General features: G+C 40.8%; 1 protein-coding gene across 2 annotated transcripts in view; it reads left to right on the forward strand.

The window, feature by feature from the left end:
- Nucleotides 1-20071, forward strand: part of acot7 (acyl-CoA thioesterase 7) — a 66805-nt gene that overhangs the window by 12061 nt on the left and 34673 nt on the right. Inside the window, exons 4-7 of one of the 2 annotated variants that reach the window (XM_034695385.1) lie at nucleotides 7726-7817; nucleotides 8117-8231; nucleotides 9744-9758; nucleotides 9967-10053. In XM_034695385.1, coding sequence (XP_034551276.1) covers nucleotides 7726-7817; nucleotides 8117-8231; nucleotides 9744-9758; nucleotides 9967-10053 — 309 coding nt within the window. The remainder of the gene's footprint in view (nucleotides 1-7725; nucleotides 7818-8116; nucleotides 8232-9743; nucleotides 9759-9966; nucleotides 10054-20071) is intronic. The other variant, XM_034695383.1, reaches the window with a different exon arrangement.

Raw genomic sequence — 20071 nt, forward strand, 5'->3', positions numbered from 1 at the left:
TATTTGGAAAACATCTGGATTTTTCTTTGTCTGCATCGGGGAATATAATTGTCCTTCACACAGATAGTTGTAATAAAATGATGCCATAAGTAACTTTAACATTACATTCTAAACTGTAAAGACAATAGTAAAACTATCTTTCTGTTCCTTCCCACACCTGAAATCATATCGTTACCCAAAGGTAGTCACATCCTTTTTGATTCCTCTTCTGTAGGTAATGGAAACTTTACTGCTTATTACAGGGGACAATCATTTTTGTCTTAGGTACATGTTCATAAAACTACAGTTTAAGCCTTGACTGATCATTACCACCAATGGCACAACAGGTACAGAAATGTCTGTGGATTTAACTTCAGCATTGTGTACTAAAATAAAAAAGGCCATCTCCAGTATCCTTATTCTCTCCACAATACAATGTCTTTGGATCAGTGAAGCACATTTTTATTCCAACATGTTCTGTGCTGACCAAAGTTTAGATTTGCACAGTAAGTAAAGTTTATTTGTATAGCACCTTTCAAGAGCAGAGGTCGCAAAGTGCTTCACAATGGAATACTAAAGGGTAAAACAGAGGTTGCATTAAATACAGACAAACGACATAAAAGCAGACATTGATAAATTAAACTAAGGCAAGTCTAACCTGATGGATCTTCAACTGCTTTTGAAAAATGTCAACAATGTCCACAGTTCTACATTCCAGCAGGAGACTGTTCCAAAGTTTAGGAGCAACAACTTCAGAGGCACAGTCTCCTTTAGTTTTTCTGCCTGGTACGAGACACCAACAGCAAACCCTGATCAGATGACCTCAGAGTCCTGCTGGGGTTATGTGGCTTCAGCAGCTCTCTGATATAAGCTGGAGCCTGGCCATGCAGCGTTCTGTACACAGCTATGTAAATAAACAGAGGAAAAAGAGTTAGCTATTCTGGAGGTGTATGTGTAGTGTCAGGGCAGTCTTCGTGTCGCCTAGATGAGCATGGCTACAATTAGTGGAGAAGGCAGGTTGGGAGGTGACTTCCTCTGGGACACCCAACTTTGCTGACACAGTGTATGAAGCCTGCTCAGAAAAAATGAACATCTGTGATAGGAATGGCTCATTTTAGAGCCCAAGTTATAAATACAAACTGTGCTGTAAGCTCTGATTGAAATAATATGGCGGTTTATAAAACACAACAAATAAATCATAAATTAACTACTAATCCAAAAGAGGTAAAAGGAAAGGTCTTTATTGGATTTTCCAATGCAGAGTGGAACAAGAAGACAAGTTTATGCCCTCATATTAGAAATACATGGAGCTTCAACACGGAAAAAAGTGCTGGAGGAGATGTCGTGGTCTTTTGGGTCACAGCTATAGGAAGTAGGTCATATGTGTGCAAATGTATGTGCCTGTGCACTTGTGTGTGTAGCTTTGAGTTGGCACAGCTATTATTCATGCTAACATATGGATGTCCTTTTTATTATAGATGTATTTTATTTTCAAACCTCATAAACTTTTCCCATTTTTATTGAACTAAAACCGTAGAGTGCGTGATGTGGGCTGGAGCATGTTTGTGTTGAGATTGGAGGACTTTGTGCAGGAGATTATTTGTCAAATTAAAAAAAAAGGTTACATAAGCTTAATGTGCTTCACTTCGCACTATGCGTTTAAAACTCATTGATTTATAGATTTGTGTTTGTGTATGTATTGTGTAACACAGTATGCATATGCACAGTGGGTGTGTTCATCAGTGCTTTATTCATGCCTGTGTGTGTGTGTAGGTTTGTGTGTATGATTTCATCAGTGTTTGGCCCTTTAAAAGGTTCCTGCGGGGCCGAGGGGGAGAGAAGATAACGGGAGCAGACATTATTTGCTTCTGTCATGTCGACTTAGCGTCAGGCCTCACACACTGTGGCTCAGTCAGACACGGACGCCAAGTGGATGTACCTGCACACATGCTCCAACACGACGCACACACTTACCCAAAACATACTGACACACACATGCGGTAGAGGAGGGACAATCTGAGTCCATGTGGAGCCTGTGATGATACATTGTGCATAGGAAGAGTCACACTGCGACAAAAACTCCCTATCTTCCTTCTTCCTTCTAGAAGAAGTCTCATATTGAAGCAGATTGCGGCTTTACATGTTCCTGATGAATGGCGACGGCTTGAATAGGGATACAGAAGCAGAAATGTGACTGTCAAGTTGTTGACAATATTCAAAGTTTCCATTAAATTTGGCTGAATGCTTGTGTAAAATGCCTGTTTCTTGCAGTGTCGTAACACCTCATATACTGCACCAGTCAGTATATCGGACTCGGTTAACATGCACTTTTGTATTTCTGCATTCATCTTTATTCCACATGTACTTGTGTGTGTTTGTGTGTGTGTTTGTGTGTGTGTGTGTGTGTGTGTGTGTGTGTGTGTGTGTGGGATGTGTGTGTGTGTGAGAGTTGGGGGAGGAGGCAAGAATCCAGGTTCCACAGTCAGTCAGGCAGCATCTCGTCAGGCAGGCCTCAGTCACGGCCCCCCAGGGGAGGGCTGCCTACTGTGGGCACGAGCCGTGATGATTGTTCCCGCTGGGGGGATTGCACATGCGCACTAAGACACACACATGCGCACTTACACATGAACCCACACACATTGGCACACACCAATTTGCATATACCATGTGTGTACACACATGCAGTGACATACACATACACACCCCCCTCCAAAAAAAGAAAAACAGAAAACAGCACACAGTCACATTCACACACTGATTCAACATGATAAAAGTAGACCCCCCCCCCATAGAGAGATACATGTGCACAAGCACACACTCTGGCTTTTGCTCTCACACGGGCACAAAGATCTGCAGATGTGACATTTCCACACATGAGGAAGTCTCAGCATCATTTCACGAGTGCACACAGGTTTTTGCACAGCCACTGAACACACGTGCACAAAAGTCCAACCAACGTAATAATGCGTGTGTTGCATGCACACTCAGGTAAAATAACTTGCATACAGACAGCATACATAGATGCTGCCCCTTTAACACACACACACACACACATACACGCACAGAGCTGAAAGCAATGCGTTGTGAATTGAGGCTTAAAATAATCATGACAGTTCCTGCCATGATCCTGGTGTTTCACACAACTGCATGTACTCAAACAGAGCTACGTGCACAGAGAAATACAAAATCAGTAACCTTTGCTTTATGAGTTCATTGTCCTTTAATCAACTTCTTTTACAGTGAAAATAAGATGAATGAAAATATAGCAAATCTAATATAAACATAGAATATCAGATGAAAAGTAAAAATACTGGAAGACCTTTGGAAATGAAGTTGGAGCCTTGCCTGACTTTTAGCAGACAAGAATCTCCCAAGGGCGTAACTGAGGTCTGTAACAGGACAAACAACACTACAGCAGGAAGGTCATTTCAGTACAATAGAAACTGTTTTGTTGCAGCTGTTTGTTTTACAGTGTGATTCCCTAGTTTAGAATGTAGCTTGACTAGAGAGACACTCACAGTGCCTCTGATCAATGACTAGTATTGCACAGTCAAAATATACCTTTATGCTTGAATTGAGTTTTGATTTATCTGCTTCTGTCAAAATGCCTCATCCTAAAACTCCTGGCATGGTTTCATCTATTCCTATCGGGCCGAAACATCCCACAGTGGGACTGTAGTCTAGTTAAAAGTAATGGAGTCTTGGCTCAGCACAATGGAAAATCTGTGGTTTTGATCATGGGGATCAAGCAGTAAGAATGAGCCTTGCTGCACTGTGTCTGAGCTGGGGAACATGCTGTTCAGGAAGGAGAAAAGAAAACAAGGTTTTTTTTTCTACTCACAAGGAAGAAGAATGAAGGGGTTTGGGGGAGCGTCAAAGTGGAGAGCAAAGGGTTGAATGTGTAAAATGTGGCGATAAATCAAGTGAAACTGCTTGAGGTGAAAGAAATAGATGAGGGAGCAGTGGGCAGAAAGAGAGAGATTGCAAGGAAAGATAGGAAAAAGGTGGAAGAAAGGAAGTAAAGATGAAATAGTACAGATCCCTGTGTGGTGCAGACTGGGACTCAGGATTTAAAAGTCTTTGACAAAAGAAAATGTGAATTAAGGAAATTTAGGTAGTCATTTAGAGAGTGATTGATGCCTTTAAGTTAGATAAAAGAGAGTGGATGATGGATAAGCCGGGCAGAGGCACATAGGTGCCCCTGATTGAAGCACCTATGTGAATACTCAAATCAATGCTCACAAAGACTAATTTAAACTCGCAGAGCTGAGTGCTGTGAAATGCTGCTTATAAAACATAGCCTGCCTGTGTGTTTAAGGCTCCTTGAAAATTGTTCTCATATTGTTTGTTTTGTTGTTAACACCAGATTCACGCTTTATTTCCTCATGATTAGCTTAAAGTTACTTTTTTTTTGCTGGACTCGCCAACAAAGAGATTAATTTAATTCGCCTTGCTCATCCCTCATCAGATCGTTGGTCTCATCAAAAGTGGTTTCTGTTGTTTCCATGCTTACACCATCATGAATCATCATAGTTTTCGCTCAGGTGTTCTCTGTTTGCTGGCATTATATTTCAGTAAAATAAGCCAAGTGTTGCGAGCGGGATTGTCTGCTTTGTAATAGTCTTCTGCTCACATGCAGTTGTCTTCTGGCACATTCACGCACTCAGGGCGCTGCTGCACTAATACATCATCAGTTGAAGAGGAAAAAAAGAAACCGTGACTTCCAGGCGCCATTCATCTTAGCTGTCATCATAGCACTTTTTTACGTCCACAGAGCAGCTTGTTTAAAGGCTGAACTTGAAGAACCCAGAACAAAGTCACCGTGAAATTCACCTGTGTAGTGGGGATCTTGTGACAGAGTGTGGAAATTAGAGTGAGCAGGTTTTTGGAGTTTGTATTTCGGGTGGATCTAGCCAAAACCGTCCTATTCGCTAATTCTTTAATGCTAACTAAGTAAGCCAGCTGTCTCTGCTGCCACTTGAGACCCCGCCTTTGGGACTGACTTCAGTTTTCTGTCATATCATGGATTTAATTTCTCAGCTGATTTTAAAGGATTTTTTGTTTGACTGGATAAAATGTTTGTAAAAACATAAAAGTAGTGTTTTACACCTTTTTTTAATGGTTATGTTGTTGCTTTCCTTAACATGGTTTATGATACATTCATGAGGAGAAGAGGGGTAATATGTGATTTGGCAGGCATACTTTGAAGGTACAAAGAGGGTGCAGGTATGGGATGACATGGTCTAACAATGAAATGAACTTCATTTAACACAGGGGTATTTGAAATTGAAAGCCAGTTCCTGGTCACATTTTGGTCAAAAAGGTCAACAGTCGTACGGGGAATGGTTCCCTATCCCTCTCTTATTCACTCCTCGCCTTCCCACTTCCCCCCTCCAACCTAAACACAATCCCCTTCAAAGGTCCAGCAGGAGCTAATAATAGACTGGAGTCACTCAGTCTTGGTAGAGTCAAGGATATGTAAATGTGCCTTTTCTCCTCTCGGCAACTTCCTGGTTGCTGGCAAGGGCGGGAGCCAATGTGAGGTGGAGGAGGATGACAGAAGCGTGGTTGGCATGGCAACGTGACCCGGCTGTATGCACGGTTTTAACTCGGGTGTAAAATGCAAATGTTATTCCCAACAGGCCACAGCTCCCACTCGTTTCTCTTTACTCCACTTGTTCTGCTGTTAAGTCTCCGTTATGTTGACCAAGTCATGTCACAATTCTTCATGTTCATCAGGAGTGATTTATTCATGAGATGTCACTTATGCATATGTTTACAGCTCTAAGTTGTAAGTACAGTACAGTTGAAATACTGGTTTAATTGTATTGCATCAGTGAAAAGATTCCAAATCAAATCCTCCTCAGGCCTTATGAGACACAATAAACCTCCAAATTCATCACACTGTAATAGTAATCGTCAAAAACACTTATTTGAACCTGCTGGCCTTGTGCTGTCTTTAATCCACGCGCCTCCCTTATGTGCCTTCACAACACAACCTCAAAATAGCCCCCCTCTCTCTGTTAGCACATTAAGAGAAAAAGTGTAGGCAGCATAGAACGGATATCACTATAGCAACCTCTCCGCCTGATTGCTAGGAGATGTGTTCTACAAGTTATATGGTCTTAACTTTCTTCAGAGAGGAAGAGTTAGTGCCACCGCCTCCACCAGACAAAGTATCTCATGCAAGACATGGAGACTCATGAAAGAACTGGACAACATATTCATTACATACTTATATCCATACTGTCCATTTACTTCACCCGTTGATGTTGGAGATGGTTTAATGTTGAGATTGAACACAGAAGGGAGCACTGTAACTCCATTTGGATGGTTTATAATAATAATAATAATAATTCATAGGATTTATATAGCCCTTTTCTGAATACTCAAAGTTGCTTTACATAGAATAAAAGTAAAAATAAAACAGGTAAATAAAACAAAACAAGAACAGAGGTGGGGTGGGGTTATAGGTCATGTGCTTTTTTGAACAGGTAGGTCCTGAGGTGGTTTTTGAATGATTGAAGTGAGTCAGAGTTGTGGATGTGTCCCCCAAGGCGCGGTGCTTGGACTTGGTGATAGGGGACAGGAGACAACACTTTATACTGGACAATGACAATTATACACTTATTATGCAATATTCAGGACAGCTACATGCACCACACCTTGCCATCCTGTTCTAGTTCCTCTTTCTGTTTTTTTGGATGTTTGGCTTTTTTTAAGTAATTTTATGTCTTCTTTATTTTGCAGTACTTGCCTTTGCACTACATAGCACCAAAAATGCCATTTCATTCAGCTGTAATATGATTAATATACAATATATTCAGATAAATGACATTAAAGTTGAGTTGAAAAGGGAAGAAGTGAAAGGCTTATTTGAAACACTCATCCAAAATGTTCTCACACAAAAAATATTATCCAGAAAAATGACAAACTATATCAATGAACTAAACAAAGTTATAAGATCTATGCATTCAAATTATTCAAATCATTATCTATACAAAATGTTCAAAAAGCATTCTGTACTAACAAACTTTCTAAGATCTAATAAGTGTCACTACAACACAAGTTTATAACCGAAAAAGGTTCCCCACATGTTCTGCTGTTTTCTGCTGTTTGTCAGTACGAACTAAGTTTGTTGAAAGGCAAAGCAAGTAAGAAAAACAAAGTTATCTCTGACACAAAGCTGCTTTCAGCAGGCACATCAACATCCACTTCTATGAAGGGTATTACTTAAGATTAGATATAAACATTGTTCTGAAATACCTGTGAAATTATAATTATAATTATCGGTGCAATAAGAGTATCTCAATGTAAATATTTGTATGGTAAGCTAAATGGGTCATTTTTATGGTCCTTATAATAACAACATAATAATACAGAAAATTGAGGATTAGGGGATTATGCCAAACTTTGCACTCTGAAGGACAGAGTTTAGTGATTGTGAGCATTTGTTGTTCTGAACAGACATCATAGATTGTCTTTGAAAAAAGACGCTCATTATTTTCTGCTCCTTTGTTTGCTGAAGAAAGGCTCGTCTTTGCGCAGCGTGTCTGGATTTGTGAAAAACACTGGATTTACTTTTATTGGGGTGTTAATAAGAGTCTGTTTTGACAATGGCTATTTCAAAATTGCTTGCTTCATTGTTCTCCTATTTTAAAGACTTGTCAAAACTTCATGTTAGTTGGTTTACTGTCACAAACAGTAAGAACGTCCAAGAATTGAACCTTTTCTCTGTGACTGCAGGGGCGAAAAAGCTGGCCAACAAGGCGGCACTGTGGTACGTCCCCTTCTCTCTGCAGAATGTGGAGAAGATCATGGAGGTTCCTCCCATCAAGGTACGTGAAAACCTGGCTACTCTGACATTCATGAACTGAAGTTTGGCATTTTACCTGTCAGCCTGCTTCCCCTGTTTGACCGCCGTTCTCCATACCTGAAATGACACAAGCAAAATCCATGACAAGGGATGTCTGGTCAAGGTTACAATATTGACATTTAACAGTCTGAAAATCACTTTCACAAGACTTTGTTTGCCTTGACTGTCAGTGTAAAGAAATTCTTAATGTACCCATGATGAGACAAGTGTGAGTAAATGTGTACCTCTTTCCATGTGTTAATGTAAACATTCTGTCTGTAGTATGCCACTGCAGAGCAAGAGGAGGAGGGGAAGAAGCGTTACGAGGCTCAGAAGCTGGAGAGACTGGAGACCAAGGCGAGGCTTGAAGAGGTGGTGCCTCCTCTTCCCAACCCAGGTACAACCCCACATGCAAAAGACACACATCAGATATCTTAGGTGTTGCTCCATGTCTTTCCTGTATTTGATTCTCACAATTTCATCTAGAGTTTTATTATGTCTGAGTTTGCAAACACAGCAACACCTCCACTTAAGGTCAAAACACTACAGAGCATGTGATTCCGAACCAGTTTCCACTTTTTCTCAAATCTATGAGCAGAAACTAAAGTAGGTGTTGTAATAAGAGAACAACCATGTAACAATAATACGGGACACCATGTTCAGTGCTTGGGTTCGTCAATCAGATGAATCATATTTTTCTGGTGTTATACTAAGAATCATTTAGTTAAGTTAATGTGTTCAGTTCAAATACTGAGTTAAAGTAATGGTACCACACTGCCCTCAAGTGTTTCGGGGTAGTAGGGGAAAACGGGGTTGGTTGTCACACTTATTACTGTTTTGATGATTGCTCATCATCAAAACATCTTTCAATAGTCATTCCTACATTGAATTGAAGCTTAAGGTGTTGGCTTGAAATGTGTATCCCTCTCATTTTCCAACTCATTGTAACAAAGAGGCAATTAAGTATCAAAGACAGTAACGGGGATGGTTGTCACAAACTATGCGGTTGGTTGTCACAATGGTATTTTAATGGGAAAAATATTTAAAAAAAGGCAAGAAGGCAGAACTAAATTTGGATGTTTAATTGCACTGACAAGTGATATGCCTACATAACTTAATGTATTTTAACATAAAATGAGCAAGGAACATGAACAGGAAACACATCTTTAGGCCAGCCTATATAACAACATAAAGAACAAAACAAGTAGGCCTAACAATAATGGCCTACTCAACTAGGCTACATGCAGTCACTGGCTGAGTTACGGTGATGGCAAATGTAGGGTCTGCACACTCCAACTAATTTCACCATGCATGATTTTGCCAACCCCAACTGGATTTTTTTTGCTAGCATCAAGGCTAACAACCATCTAACAAGTAGTTAGCTAGCTAATACAAATCTAAACTATAGCTTTCCCCTCACACTTTGTAAGGGTAACACTTGTTTTGTTATAAACCCATCGTTTAAAGGCCTAGAAGAAAAATACTGAGGAGCTGAATATTTAAAATTTGACATGAAAAACACAAAGAGTCCTCTCACCTCAAGTTCAGCTGTCTTACTCCAGAGAAGACTATGTAGGTGAGCTCTGATCCTAATTCTGGAAATGTCCATACCCCAATTTGAGAGACAGCGCCCTCTGGTGGGGAGATATAACGAGTGTGCCAACCAACCCGTGTGACAATCAACCCCGTTCTCCCCTAACGCAGAGCTACACGGAGAGTAGTATGTAATGCTCGCGTCCCTGTTCGCCACGGCTGCGTAGGGTCAACGCAGAAGTGTAAACCAGACTTCAGATATTCTTTACTCTCATGTTCATTAGTGGGGCATTCTTACAATGTAAATGTATTATACCATCATGATACTAAAATTGCTAATCCATTCTTTAATTTTGTCATGCTTACTCAATCCTAGAGGACCGACCAAAAGGTATGTTACTCATCAAGCTGTGTGTCAGAACAGTGTATCGTTGGTCCCCATTGCCTACTAAATCTTTTTCAATTGATGATGAGTCACCTGAAGGAAATACACGGAGAGGTTCTGGATGCATTTTTTCTTACATTTCTTCTCTTGTGTGTGTGTGTGTGTGTGTGTGTGTGTGTGTGTGTGTGTGTGTATTTGTCCATTCTTGATGCAGAACGACACACAATTGGCTTCAGTCAGTCCACTCTGATCCATTTGGTGGGCCCCTCTGACTGCACACTACATGACTATGTTCAAGGCGGTGAGTCTACTCTTCTCTGTTTCATTTACAGATTGTAGTATGTGCAGACTGAAATCACTTAGAAAACAGAGATTTCATGTTTTAACAGAGACTGTTGAATTTCTTACTTAATACCAGAGTGAGTCTGTTACAGAGTCCGTCAAGAACCCTTGCCAAATTTTTTTTATTCTTTTACGGGCAGTTGGGCAATTCTTGAGTCCTGCTGAGAATTTACTTCCAGTAGTCTGTTGTATGGTGCAGGTGAAGTCTTGCAGTCCTCAACATTTCCCACACTGTTGAAGCTCAGAGATGCTGATCGTTCACATCCTGAAAAAACAACTAGCAGAGATGAAGGGAGCCGGTAGAGAAAGACACATCTGGCTGATCTTCTCAGGTTTCTGTTCCTCTGAGGTATCTGAGAATAAAAACAGAGCCAGAGGGCCAGTGAGCAGCAGTGTTTGTCTTTGCCTGCTGTATGTGTGAGTGGGCATACTTTGGTTACAGAATGAGACAATTAGTCAATATAATATCAAAGCTGTGTTTCTGTGAGCTTGTTGTGGATTTCTTTTCTCACTTAAATTGGCTTTAACTTGTGACCAAAATGTTTAACAAGGAGCGATTGATGTTTTCTAACTGAATCCTGTCAGAAAAACACTTAGAAGAGTGTTCTAAACCTACTGACTAAAGAGGCTTCCATCCCTTGTTTACATGAATCCAACCAGCATTTACATTTACAGTTTCCTGGAAGAGGCCGCTGCTCAAAATCTGCAAATGTACGGTTGTATACGAGGAAGAACTGCAGTTTAAAGGGATATATTCTCAAACAATGTTCTAATACACTAAAGGCAGACCAATCAATGGGCTTGCAGTCTGTGTCGATTCTACGGGTAGTTACATTTTGGAGGAGGAGCACATCAGCTACGTACGTAGGCCTCTGCGTAGGTACGGGAGCTACGCGGACCCCAGGCGTAGGCTATGCCGTCGATTCAACGCAGAAGTATAAATGAGCCTTAAGTATGGACAAATTAGGGTACATTTATCAGAACAGAATTGAATTGATGTCTCAACACTGACCACACTCTGTGATTGAGACAGTACTAAAAGCTGCTGACAGACCATTTCAGAACCCAAGTCGCTCTCTGCCACTTAATATCCATCAGATATCTCTATTGTTCTCCCACAGGTAAAACGAGGAGCTCATGATCAACATCAGACTGTTTAGTATTCAAGGCAGGGAATGTTCTGACCATACACAGCATGAGTACAGTATGGAAACACAGCAGGAGAGAGGATGAAACAGATACCTACAAGAGAGAACATATAGACAGAAGTAGAAAGACACAAAGGAATGACAGAGAGACAGAGGCCTGCAAACATAAAGATTAGGTGAGAAAGAGAAGACATTATATCAGCTGTGACTCATTGTTTTATAATTTCTACATGTATTTAACCTTCAATGGTTTCCCCATGCTTTCTGACAAGGTTCCTGTAAGTTTGGCATAAACCCCAGGCTGTATATTGGTACAGCATGTCCTGTGGCAGCACAGACAGGCAGAGAGGAAGAAATACTGCTGAATTTAATCCAAAGTGATGCGTCCTTGAGAGAGAATTTTATAGCTTTTAGTCACTATGTACCCCCTTTAATTTAATGGACATAGGATGTCAGAGAAAAAGAAAAAAAAAGCTGGTTCAATAATGTCTTAACATTTTTCAAAGAGAGCGTGATTACTTGTGGCTGTGGTGAGTTATTATCATGTATCTGTTAGAGTGTGTGTGGGCACTGTTTTGTCACTGAAAGAAGTGCTTGGGTTGCTGTAGCTGCTGTCACTTTGTCACATTCAGAGCACTCTGTGCTGTTTGGAACATTTCCTAAAGGTGAAGGACCTATTTGTTGTTGCAAAAGACCCTAGGGTTTTATAATTCAGCTAAAAGAGCTAAGGTAGCATGTGGAACATAGGAAACTGGTGCTTGCTTGTACTCATTTCACATTAAATAGAAGTGTTTGAATTAAAAGAACTGGGTCAGCAATAAGAACAGTTCTTCTTTGGAGAGCTGTCTTTGGGAACAGCTGACGATAATCCTGACTTCATGCAGAAATAATAAAGTGTACATATGAGAAACACAGAACTAGAAAACTTGCCTGGTATGGTAAGCGCAGTAAACAATACCTGCTAATTATAACTAACATCTACATAAAATAATACTACAATAAAACTTTTTTTTTTAAAAAGCTGCAAGCAAGATACACTTTTGTCTGATATTTGCATGAAAAAAAACTCTAAATGTGCCAAAATCAAAACACAGCTGAGGAGTCAAAGCCTGCCCAAGAGCAAGCAGTTCACACCTGTCACTCAGACCATTCACCTAATTATACAAATCTTAAATCCTTATCACATCAGTGGATGACATCAGAATTTTAATTGGATAAGGACATCCAAACTCCAAACTGTATTTTTGTAATAACTGGCTGCTGCAACATTTATTTATGCTGTGCAACTTGGCATGGATGGACTTGCCTTTCCAGCCAGCCTAAAGAGGCCTTTCCAGGTAGAGCAGTTTTTGGCGCTGCAGCATTGGCTTCATTCTTCAGACCAGGTTGTAGCTGTTTGTGAAGCAGAGGATGACAAGGATGAAGCAGGAATCTGACAACTAGCCCAACAAATGGAAAATACAAAGTCTTTGTAACAGGACATTTAAAGTGCTGATGACATTTCCAATTCTGTGCTTTGAGGACAAGATGGCTTGTTCAGACACTTAAAATTGTCATTGTGACCCGTCTTTTGACCTTGTTGGATAACTGACCAGGACAGCTCAATCATCTTTACACAACCGGTTTTATTATATGGAAAGTGTGTACAAAAAAGGGAACTGAGAGGCTCCTTGCTGGCCAAAAGATGAGGCTTTTTTTTTGTTCTGGTCACATTCATGAAAGCACTTCACTTCATCAGAATCTTTTGTACTAGCTTTTCACAAATAAGACCCCTTTGTTGCATTTGTTTCTCCTTTTGCTCTTTCCCAATCCAGATTCCTCAAAGTCAAGTTTAGGAGGTAAAAATGACAAACATTTCAGGCAGTAGCAAACTGTGATAAATTGCGAGATAAGAATGAGTTAAATTCGTATTTGAAGGTTCAGCCATCCATAACCAAAAACTTGGTTATCTGATGTCCCAAACAACAAAAAACAGCAAGGCCAGTCTGGAAACTATTTTGATGGCATCTGTAACAAATCCATCATTTTATCAGCACGGAGCAGATGCTTTTTATTCGTGGAGGTATATTGTTTCTGGCAGGTTATTTCTGCCTCTTAGTGCCATTTCTATTAAGGTCAGCTATGTAAAGAAGCCATCAGAAAGATGCACCAGCTAGTGAGGATGAAGAGCAAAGGGGAGATGTTGACTCAGAAGGAGAGAAGGAGACTGGACAGGACAGCATGGTGGAAGGAGGAGGAGGAGGGTGCAGGGTGGGACAGATAAATATCGCCTGTGTCATGGCTGCCTTTTTGATTTTGAGAGCTTGCTGAAAAATCTGTCCAATTAAAAATCAAATGTGGAACAAGCATCCAGGTCATTTAGAATACACACACACCAACACACTGCCACTCTCTCTATACATGCCATTGCTCATTAGACAATGTTCCCTGTTGTTCGCTGCTGCTGCTGCTTTCATACACTTATTATGTTTACATGACTGAGTCAGTTTGGGCAGCCAGAGTGCTTGCTCTCTCTTCTTCTCCTACTGTCTTACTCTCTCCTGATCCTCCTCTTCTCTTTACTCTTGTTGGAGGAAAGCAAACTTTCCTCCACATGTCAGCTACAGCCTTTACTCTTACAGCATGTCTCCGGTTACGTGGTGTGGAAAAGTGGCCTACTTAGCTGAAGCCTTAGGAGACATGCAGCACATGCAGGAACACATGAGCGAGAACACTCATGCATGCATGTTCATATTGTGAATGGAAACAGAGAATACCTTTTCACCTTGAGTACATTTCTTAGTCTTTTCTCTTCCAACCACGACCTCTGTAGGCCTCAGGGAATCTTCCATCGACGACTCCTGACTGATCAACGGCCGATGTAAAGAGCAGGACCAAAAAGTGACTACAGTAGCTTGACTTCACAGTCTGATAAAAACATTTCTGATAAAAACCCTAAATGTTACGCATGTGAGATGTTGAGGAGTGAAGGCCTGTGAGAGCCTGGGTATGAAATGAAATTCAATGAGCTGAACAAAACCCTAGAAATTTCCTCAAAACACTGCCAAGGATCAGAGAGCCAGAAACTTCTTGGATGCCCATTAACTCTGCGTTCCTTCTCTTTCCTCGTCTTTGTTGCTTCTTCTTTCCCATCCGCCCACCTCTCGTCATTATCTCTCTCTCTCCCTTCCTCTCTCCCTACTCTCTTCCCTCCTTCTTTCATGTTCTAAGGAAGCGTACCACCTGTTTCCATGGAAACAGCAGTTGATTGCCACAGGTGGACAACACTGTGGTCAGATTAAAGCACAGTGACCGAATAATGCAAGAAAAAACATGTTACATGTTTACTGACACAGGGGTTCTCATAGGAGCAAAGACATAAGAGACATATTTTTCTTATCATGTGTGAACAAAGAAAGCATAGGCCAGTGTTTGACCTCGCTGTTACTTTACACACTGCCTTTTGTTTTCTGAACACATCTGTGTGAAGCTCTGTGTGCACTGCATATGTGTTTGCATGATTGTGTGCGAAAGAGGGGAAAAAAATAAGTGTGCCTACAGAGTGGTTGGCATGCATGCATCGATTCAATGCACTGTGTGTGTGTGTGTGTGTGTGTGTGTGTGTGTGTGTGTGTGTGTGTGTGTGTGTGTGTGTGTGTGTGTGTGTGTGTGTGTGTGTGTGTGTGTGTGTGTGTGTGTGTGCGCGCGCGCGCGTGTGCGCATGTGCGCGTGTGTGAGAGACAGAGCCGGGCCCTGGATTGCCTGAGCACAGAAACACATCCATCACTCTAGCTCTACATTATCTGCCCTCTGCTCTGATCTATGCTCAGTGGGTATATAAACATGTCACTGCCTGAGACAGAGGGATTCAGTGAGACAGAGATATGTCCACTGGAGCTTGTGTGTTCGATCTTTGTCAGGAGTGTGTGTGTGTGTGTGCATGTGCGTGTACTAAGATTTGTGTTAGCATTACCTTTAATTAGTTTACCTCTCAATATTTGTCATCTAATCTAACATTGATTCAGAAATAAAAATACTGATGATGCATTTTTAAACTCTAGAGGAGAATTTTGGCATATCAGGACATCTGAGTGAAGAACTAGCTCCTCCCCTTTAAGTATGAACGATAGAAATATTTTGAGAACACTATTTAGTCCTTGAAAGAGTTAAAAAGGGAATGATTGTTAATCATGCTATGAAGAAGGGCAGAAGAGTTACCTTTAACAATTTAGTCATAGTATGAAAACATCAGTTATTGTGTTTTCAGTAATGGAGGTCCAATACCAAAAAAGGAGATTCAGTAAACTTATATTGATAGTAATACTGCAATGTGTAAAGGTTGCATGTTGTTCACTGCCTCTTCTTTAGTTTATATTAATTTTTCTGTCTGTCTGAGAGTTCAAATGAATAAGTACGTTTCAAGAGAATATCTCAACACCCAAACATCTGGTTTTGCTGAAGTGCAAAAGCATAGTCCTGACCACTGTAACAACACCCACTGATGGAGGATCAGAGATGAAACAAACTTGTAACTAGAGAGTGAAGTAAAACAACTTTTCATTGATTAGAAAATAAACTCTTGTTGCCCTGAATAGTGCTTGGGCACCAACATCCTCCACCAATCACAGGCTATGGCAGCATGTACAGGCTGAGGACGAAGCCTGGGGCTAAAATAAAGTCATCGAGAATGTTGCTGTGAGGATCATATCCAATATTTTTAACCACTCTGAGTGTCTCTCATATGAATTTCGATAGCTTGTTCTGAGTTCTGATTTTAGTTCCTACTTGGTGCCAGTTTTACCAAGCAAACAAGATTAACCAACCACAAAATAGAATAAAAGTCCTAAAATAGTCATTACCCGTTTAAGGACAAAGCACAGTATGACCATGTTTATTACTTTTATAAAGGTTCTACAGCTAGAAAGGTAATGTGTAGGAGCAGATGACCTTTACCATCGCAGCTAGAGATGCATTTTAGCTGCAGTGGCTCTATCTGACAGAATTTCCATTATAGGAATCACATCTCAGTGATGTTTTTTCCAAGCCTATGGTGTGCATGGAGCACACAGTTAAACAGTAACCATGACAGCACTGGCTCGCAATTTGCAAAACTTAATGCTGCGCACTAATTTGTCTAAGTGCTGAATAAAGCCCACCGAAGCTGGAATGGTAAATATACAAAGAATATGCAGCTTATGGGTCCTTCTGAGAGAAAGTGGGCGGGTTACAGGGTGGCTGTAATGTTAACCGGAGGTGTTTCTATAGTAACAGCTCATTAGGAGGCAGTTTGAGCTGTTTGACACTGTCCATGATTAAAGCACTTGTTGGGGAGGGGATAGAGGGGATAGAGGGGGGGGGGGGGGGGGAATTGTTAGTGGTAGATTAAGATAGGAACAGGGAAAGAGCAGGAAGAATTAGAGCTGCAAAGATAAGTTATGAAGGTTTAAGAGAATATGTGAAAGGTCATGCACGCTTCTCTGTTGATACCTTTTTGTCCCACACTTCTTCCCCTCTGATGAGAGAATGCCTTGCACAGTGTGTTGCATCTGAGCTGGTTCTAATTAAGAAAGGCTTGAAGTTAGTAGACAAGAGTTGATGGGCAACAAGAGCTGCCCAGCAAACTCCCTGCATTGTTCTCATGCCTCTTGCCCTTGGACAGAATTGTGCATAAAGATTTTGGGAAATGGTCAGAAGGAATCTTATCACAGAGGTACTTTGCCTTTGGCCAACTGGGCTGCACTTGGGACTTGGTTACTAATTGCCATTTTTTCCCCCATTCGGATTGAGCTGTCTTTCCTCTTCATACACACCAACTCCAGTCCTCCTCTCCCCCCTCCTGCCTTTCAAGTTCCCACCCCACGGCAAAGGGAGAGTCATAGTGTGCCATGTCACCCTGCAAATGTGTAACGCCAGGCCCAGGGCTGTCTTGGCCTCGCTTGTCCTCATTTGTAGTCTCACATTGAGCCTCACTCCAACCTTTTACATGGACTGTACAAGGAGAAGAGATTTTTGCATGAGTTGCATTCACAGTACCACTGATGGTAGTGATTAACTAAGATAAGCATCTTTGGTACTGAAGGACACTGCTGTCCTCCACTGATCTAACTCAAGTCACTACATAATTGTGTTCCTTATTCAAAAACTAAAGAGATGAAATCTTAATAAAAACATGGATCAGGACATTTGGTAGAAATAAATGATATAATAAAAAATAAATTTGGTACAATATATGTTAGGGCAGTATATGATGATGGCAAGCTCAGCAGCAAGATGGTCAACACAGGACAGGGTGATATATTTACATGACATCTCATGTTGATGCAGTGAAATCTACAGTTAAATCACTGAAACATGGCCAATTTGTTTTATTCTCAGCTCTCCCATGAGAACTTACTTTAGCTAAACAACAGTGCCCACACTTGAGCTTTTTACTACCTACAGCTACTTTTAGGTCGTGGGAAACCTCTAAGGTAGTATGGCAAAGTAAAGAACATGAGCAAACTGGGGTAATTATCCCCACACAAGCCTTGTTTTCATGTTGAGAGATTCTCACACTGTGTGTAGAACAAGAACATTGGAGCCTACTCTAGATGCTCCATTCTGCTTCAAAATCCTTTAGAGGGTCCTCAGTATTTCTCTATTTATAATTTTCATTCAAACTTAAACAAATCAGGTCATATTATAAAATAACATTCCTAGCTTTATTCCACAAAATGCTGTGTGGGCCTTTTCCCTGTTTCTTATCATTCCTTTATTCACCCTGAATGACCTCCTTAAGACCGTTTCATTCTCATAAGAGCCTCATAACATTACCGAGAAACTGAATCAAATTTAATCTAATTCATACCATGTAATATTTGCAAATGGAAGCTCAAATGAAATCAGATCAGATGATATCTCCAAAAAAACGCAGGGTCACTTTGTTTCAAGGAATAATATCCTTATATCCTTTCAGCTGATGCAAACTGCTGCTGAAAGAGCAAGTATTTTATGGCTCTGCTGTGAGTTAAAAACAGAACCTGTATTTCCTCTGAATAGGTAACAAGTATTGCCCATTACATCTGATATGGCTCTTAGATTATTTTGAAATGCACAAAGCCAATCAAACGTTCTTCTCAGACCTAGGAAGAGCAATATTTTACTGAAAATGTGCATTTGTTATGATTTTATTTGCATTTCTTCTTATTGCATTGTCACTTTTGTTGTTATGCAAGCTGTTTGGATGCACTTTTAAAGTTCTCTTTACTATTGGTAACGATGTTGAGTAGCGTTGTGCCGACATGCTCTCACAGGTGATGTTCATCAATGTGTAATCAAGAACCGGTACATTAATGATGCTGAACGTGAAGTGGGCGGGACATTGCAGGAAAGCCTGCACACTATTGGTTGTTGTGTTATGATGGACAGGGGATTGATCCAAAGATATTACACAGCAGGGACACCGTGCTATCGTTCCCCCCTTTTTTTCCTTCTTTTTTGACAGGGAACTCAGTTTTTAGGTGCTGTGAAAATTATTGAATTCCATATAATCCACTTCCTAACTTTTTAAATCATAAGTGATGCTAAAGAAGCAGTTAATCCATAAGCTTGGCCGTTGCTTACTTCTGCTTTCCGAAACCGGAAATCCAGTGACATCTGGCCCAGCACACTGCATAACAGATCCAACAGAACAGTCATACTACACACTAAATTCAAACACAGTATGCAGTATGCAGTCCCTGCTGCATACTACATTTGTAGGTAGTATGTAGCAGGGTGTTTGGAAATCAGCCGTAGTGTGGAAATGTTTTGACCTGTGGGACAACAAAAACCATCACCCATTTTACCTGGGTTACAAGTCCAACTACAGCAGACCCTCACTATTAATACTCTTAAAGGTGACATATCATGCAAAATGGACTTTTTAATGGTTCTCTACCTGAAATATGTTTCCCTGGCATGTCGACAAACCCCCCAAGAATGAAAAAAATCCATTCTGCCCCTGTTCTGATTTCTACACCTTTCTGTAAATGTGTGTGAAACGAGCCGTTTCAGACTTCCGTGTTTTTGTTACGTAACAACAATATCCGGTCTGTCACGGAGTCAGAGCTCGGAGCTTGTTCAGCCCATAGACTGTATAAAATAATAATGAATCCCTCCTCCGTTTTTCATTACCTGCACAAATGTGTTGTAACAAGGAGCTTAGGATGGAGGCATGCTAGTTGTAGGCTGTCTTAATAAACACAAAGGTCGGTTTTACTCCCCACGTCTGCAGATTTGAAGATCTAGTGGATGATTTTTATTTGTCATGGATAAGTGCTAGCGCTAATTAGCATAGCCACATAGCGACATGTTCATAGCTGTAGCTGTGTACCAAGACACACGTCGACATACTGACAAATAAAACAACAAGAAACACTAAATCTGTGACCAATCCTTCAGAAAGGTCCTGCTGCCTTTCTGGTAGAGGTCAGTTTTACTCCCCACGTCTGCAGATTTGAAGATCTAGTGGATGATTTTTATTTATCATGGATAAGTGCTAGCGCTAGTTAGCATAGCCACATAGCTGTGTACCAAGACACACATCGACATACTGATAAATAAAACAACAAGAAACACTAAATCTGTGACCAATCGTTCAGAAAGCTCCTGCTACAGGCGCCTCTCCGTCAGGATCAGATTCTGGATCAGATTCAGAGGGTTGAAGTAACGCGATCTCTGAGCAGCCGTGTATATTCAGCCAACATGTAAACATTAGATCAACGTGCTGGAGAGCCGAGGCCACATCCACTTCCTGAGGGGGCGTGGTCAGAGGGAAAACAGAGTGTTCTGAGGAGGACTGAAGAAGAGGGGTTTTCAGGCATGCCAAAA

Source organism: Notolabrus celidotus, chromosome 11 (assembly GCF_009762535.1).
Source record: "Notolabrus celidotus isolate fNotCel1 chromosome 11, fNotCel1.pri, whole genome shotgun sequence".
Taxonomy (NCBI): domain Eukaryota; kingdom Metazoa; phylum Chordata; class Actinopteri; order Labriformes; family Labridae; genus Notolabrus; species Notolabrus celidotus.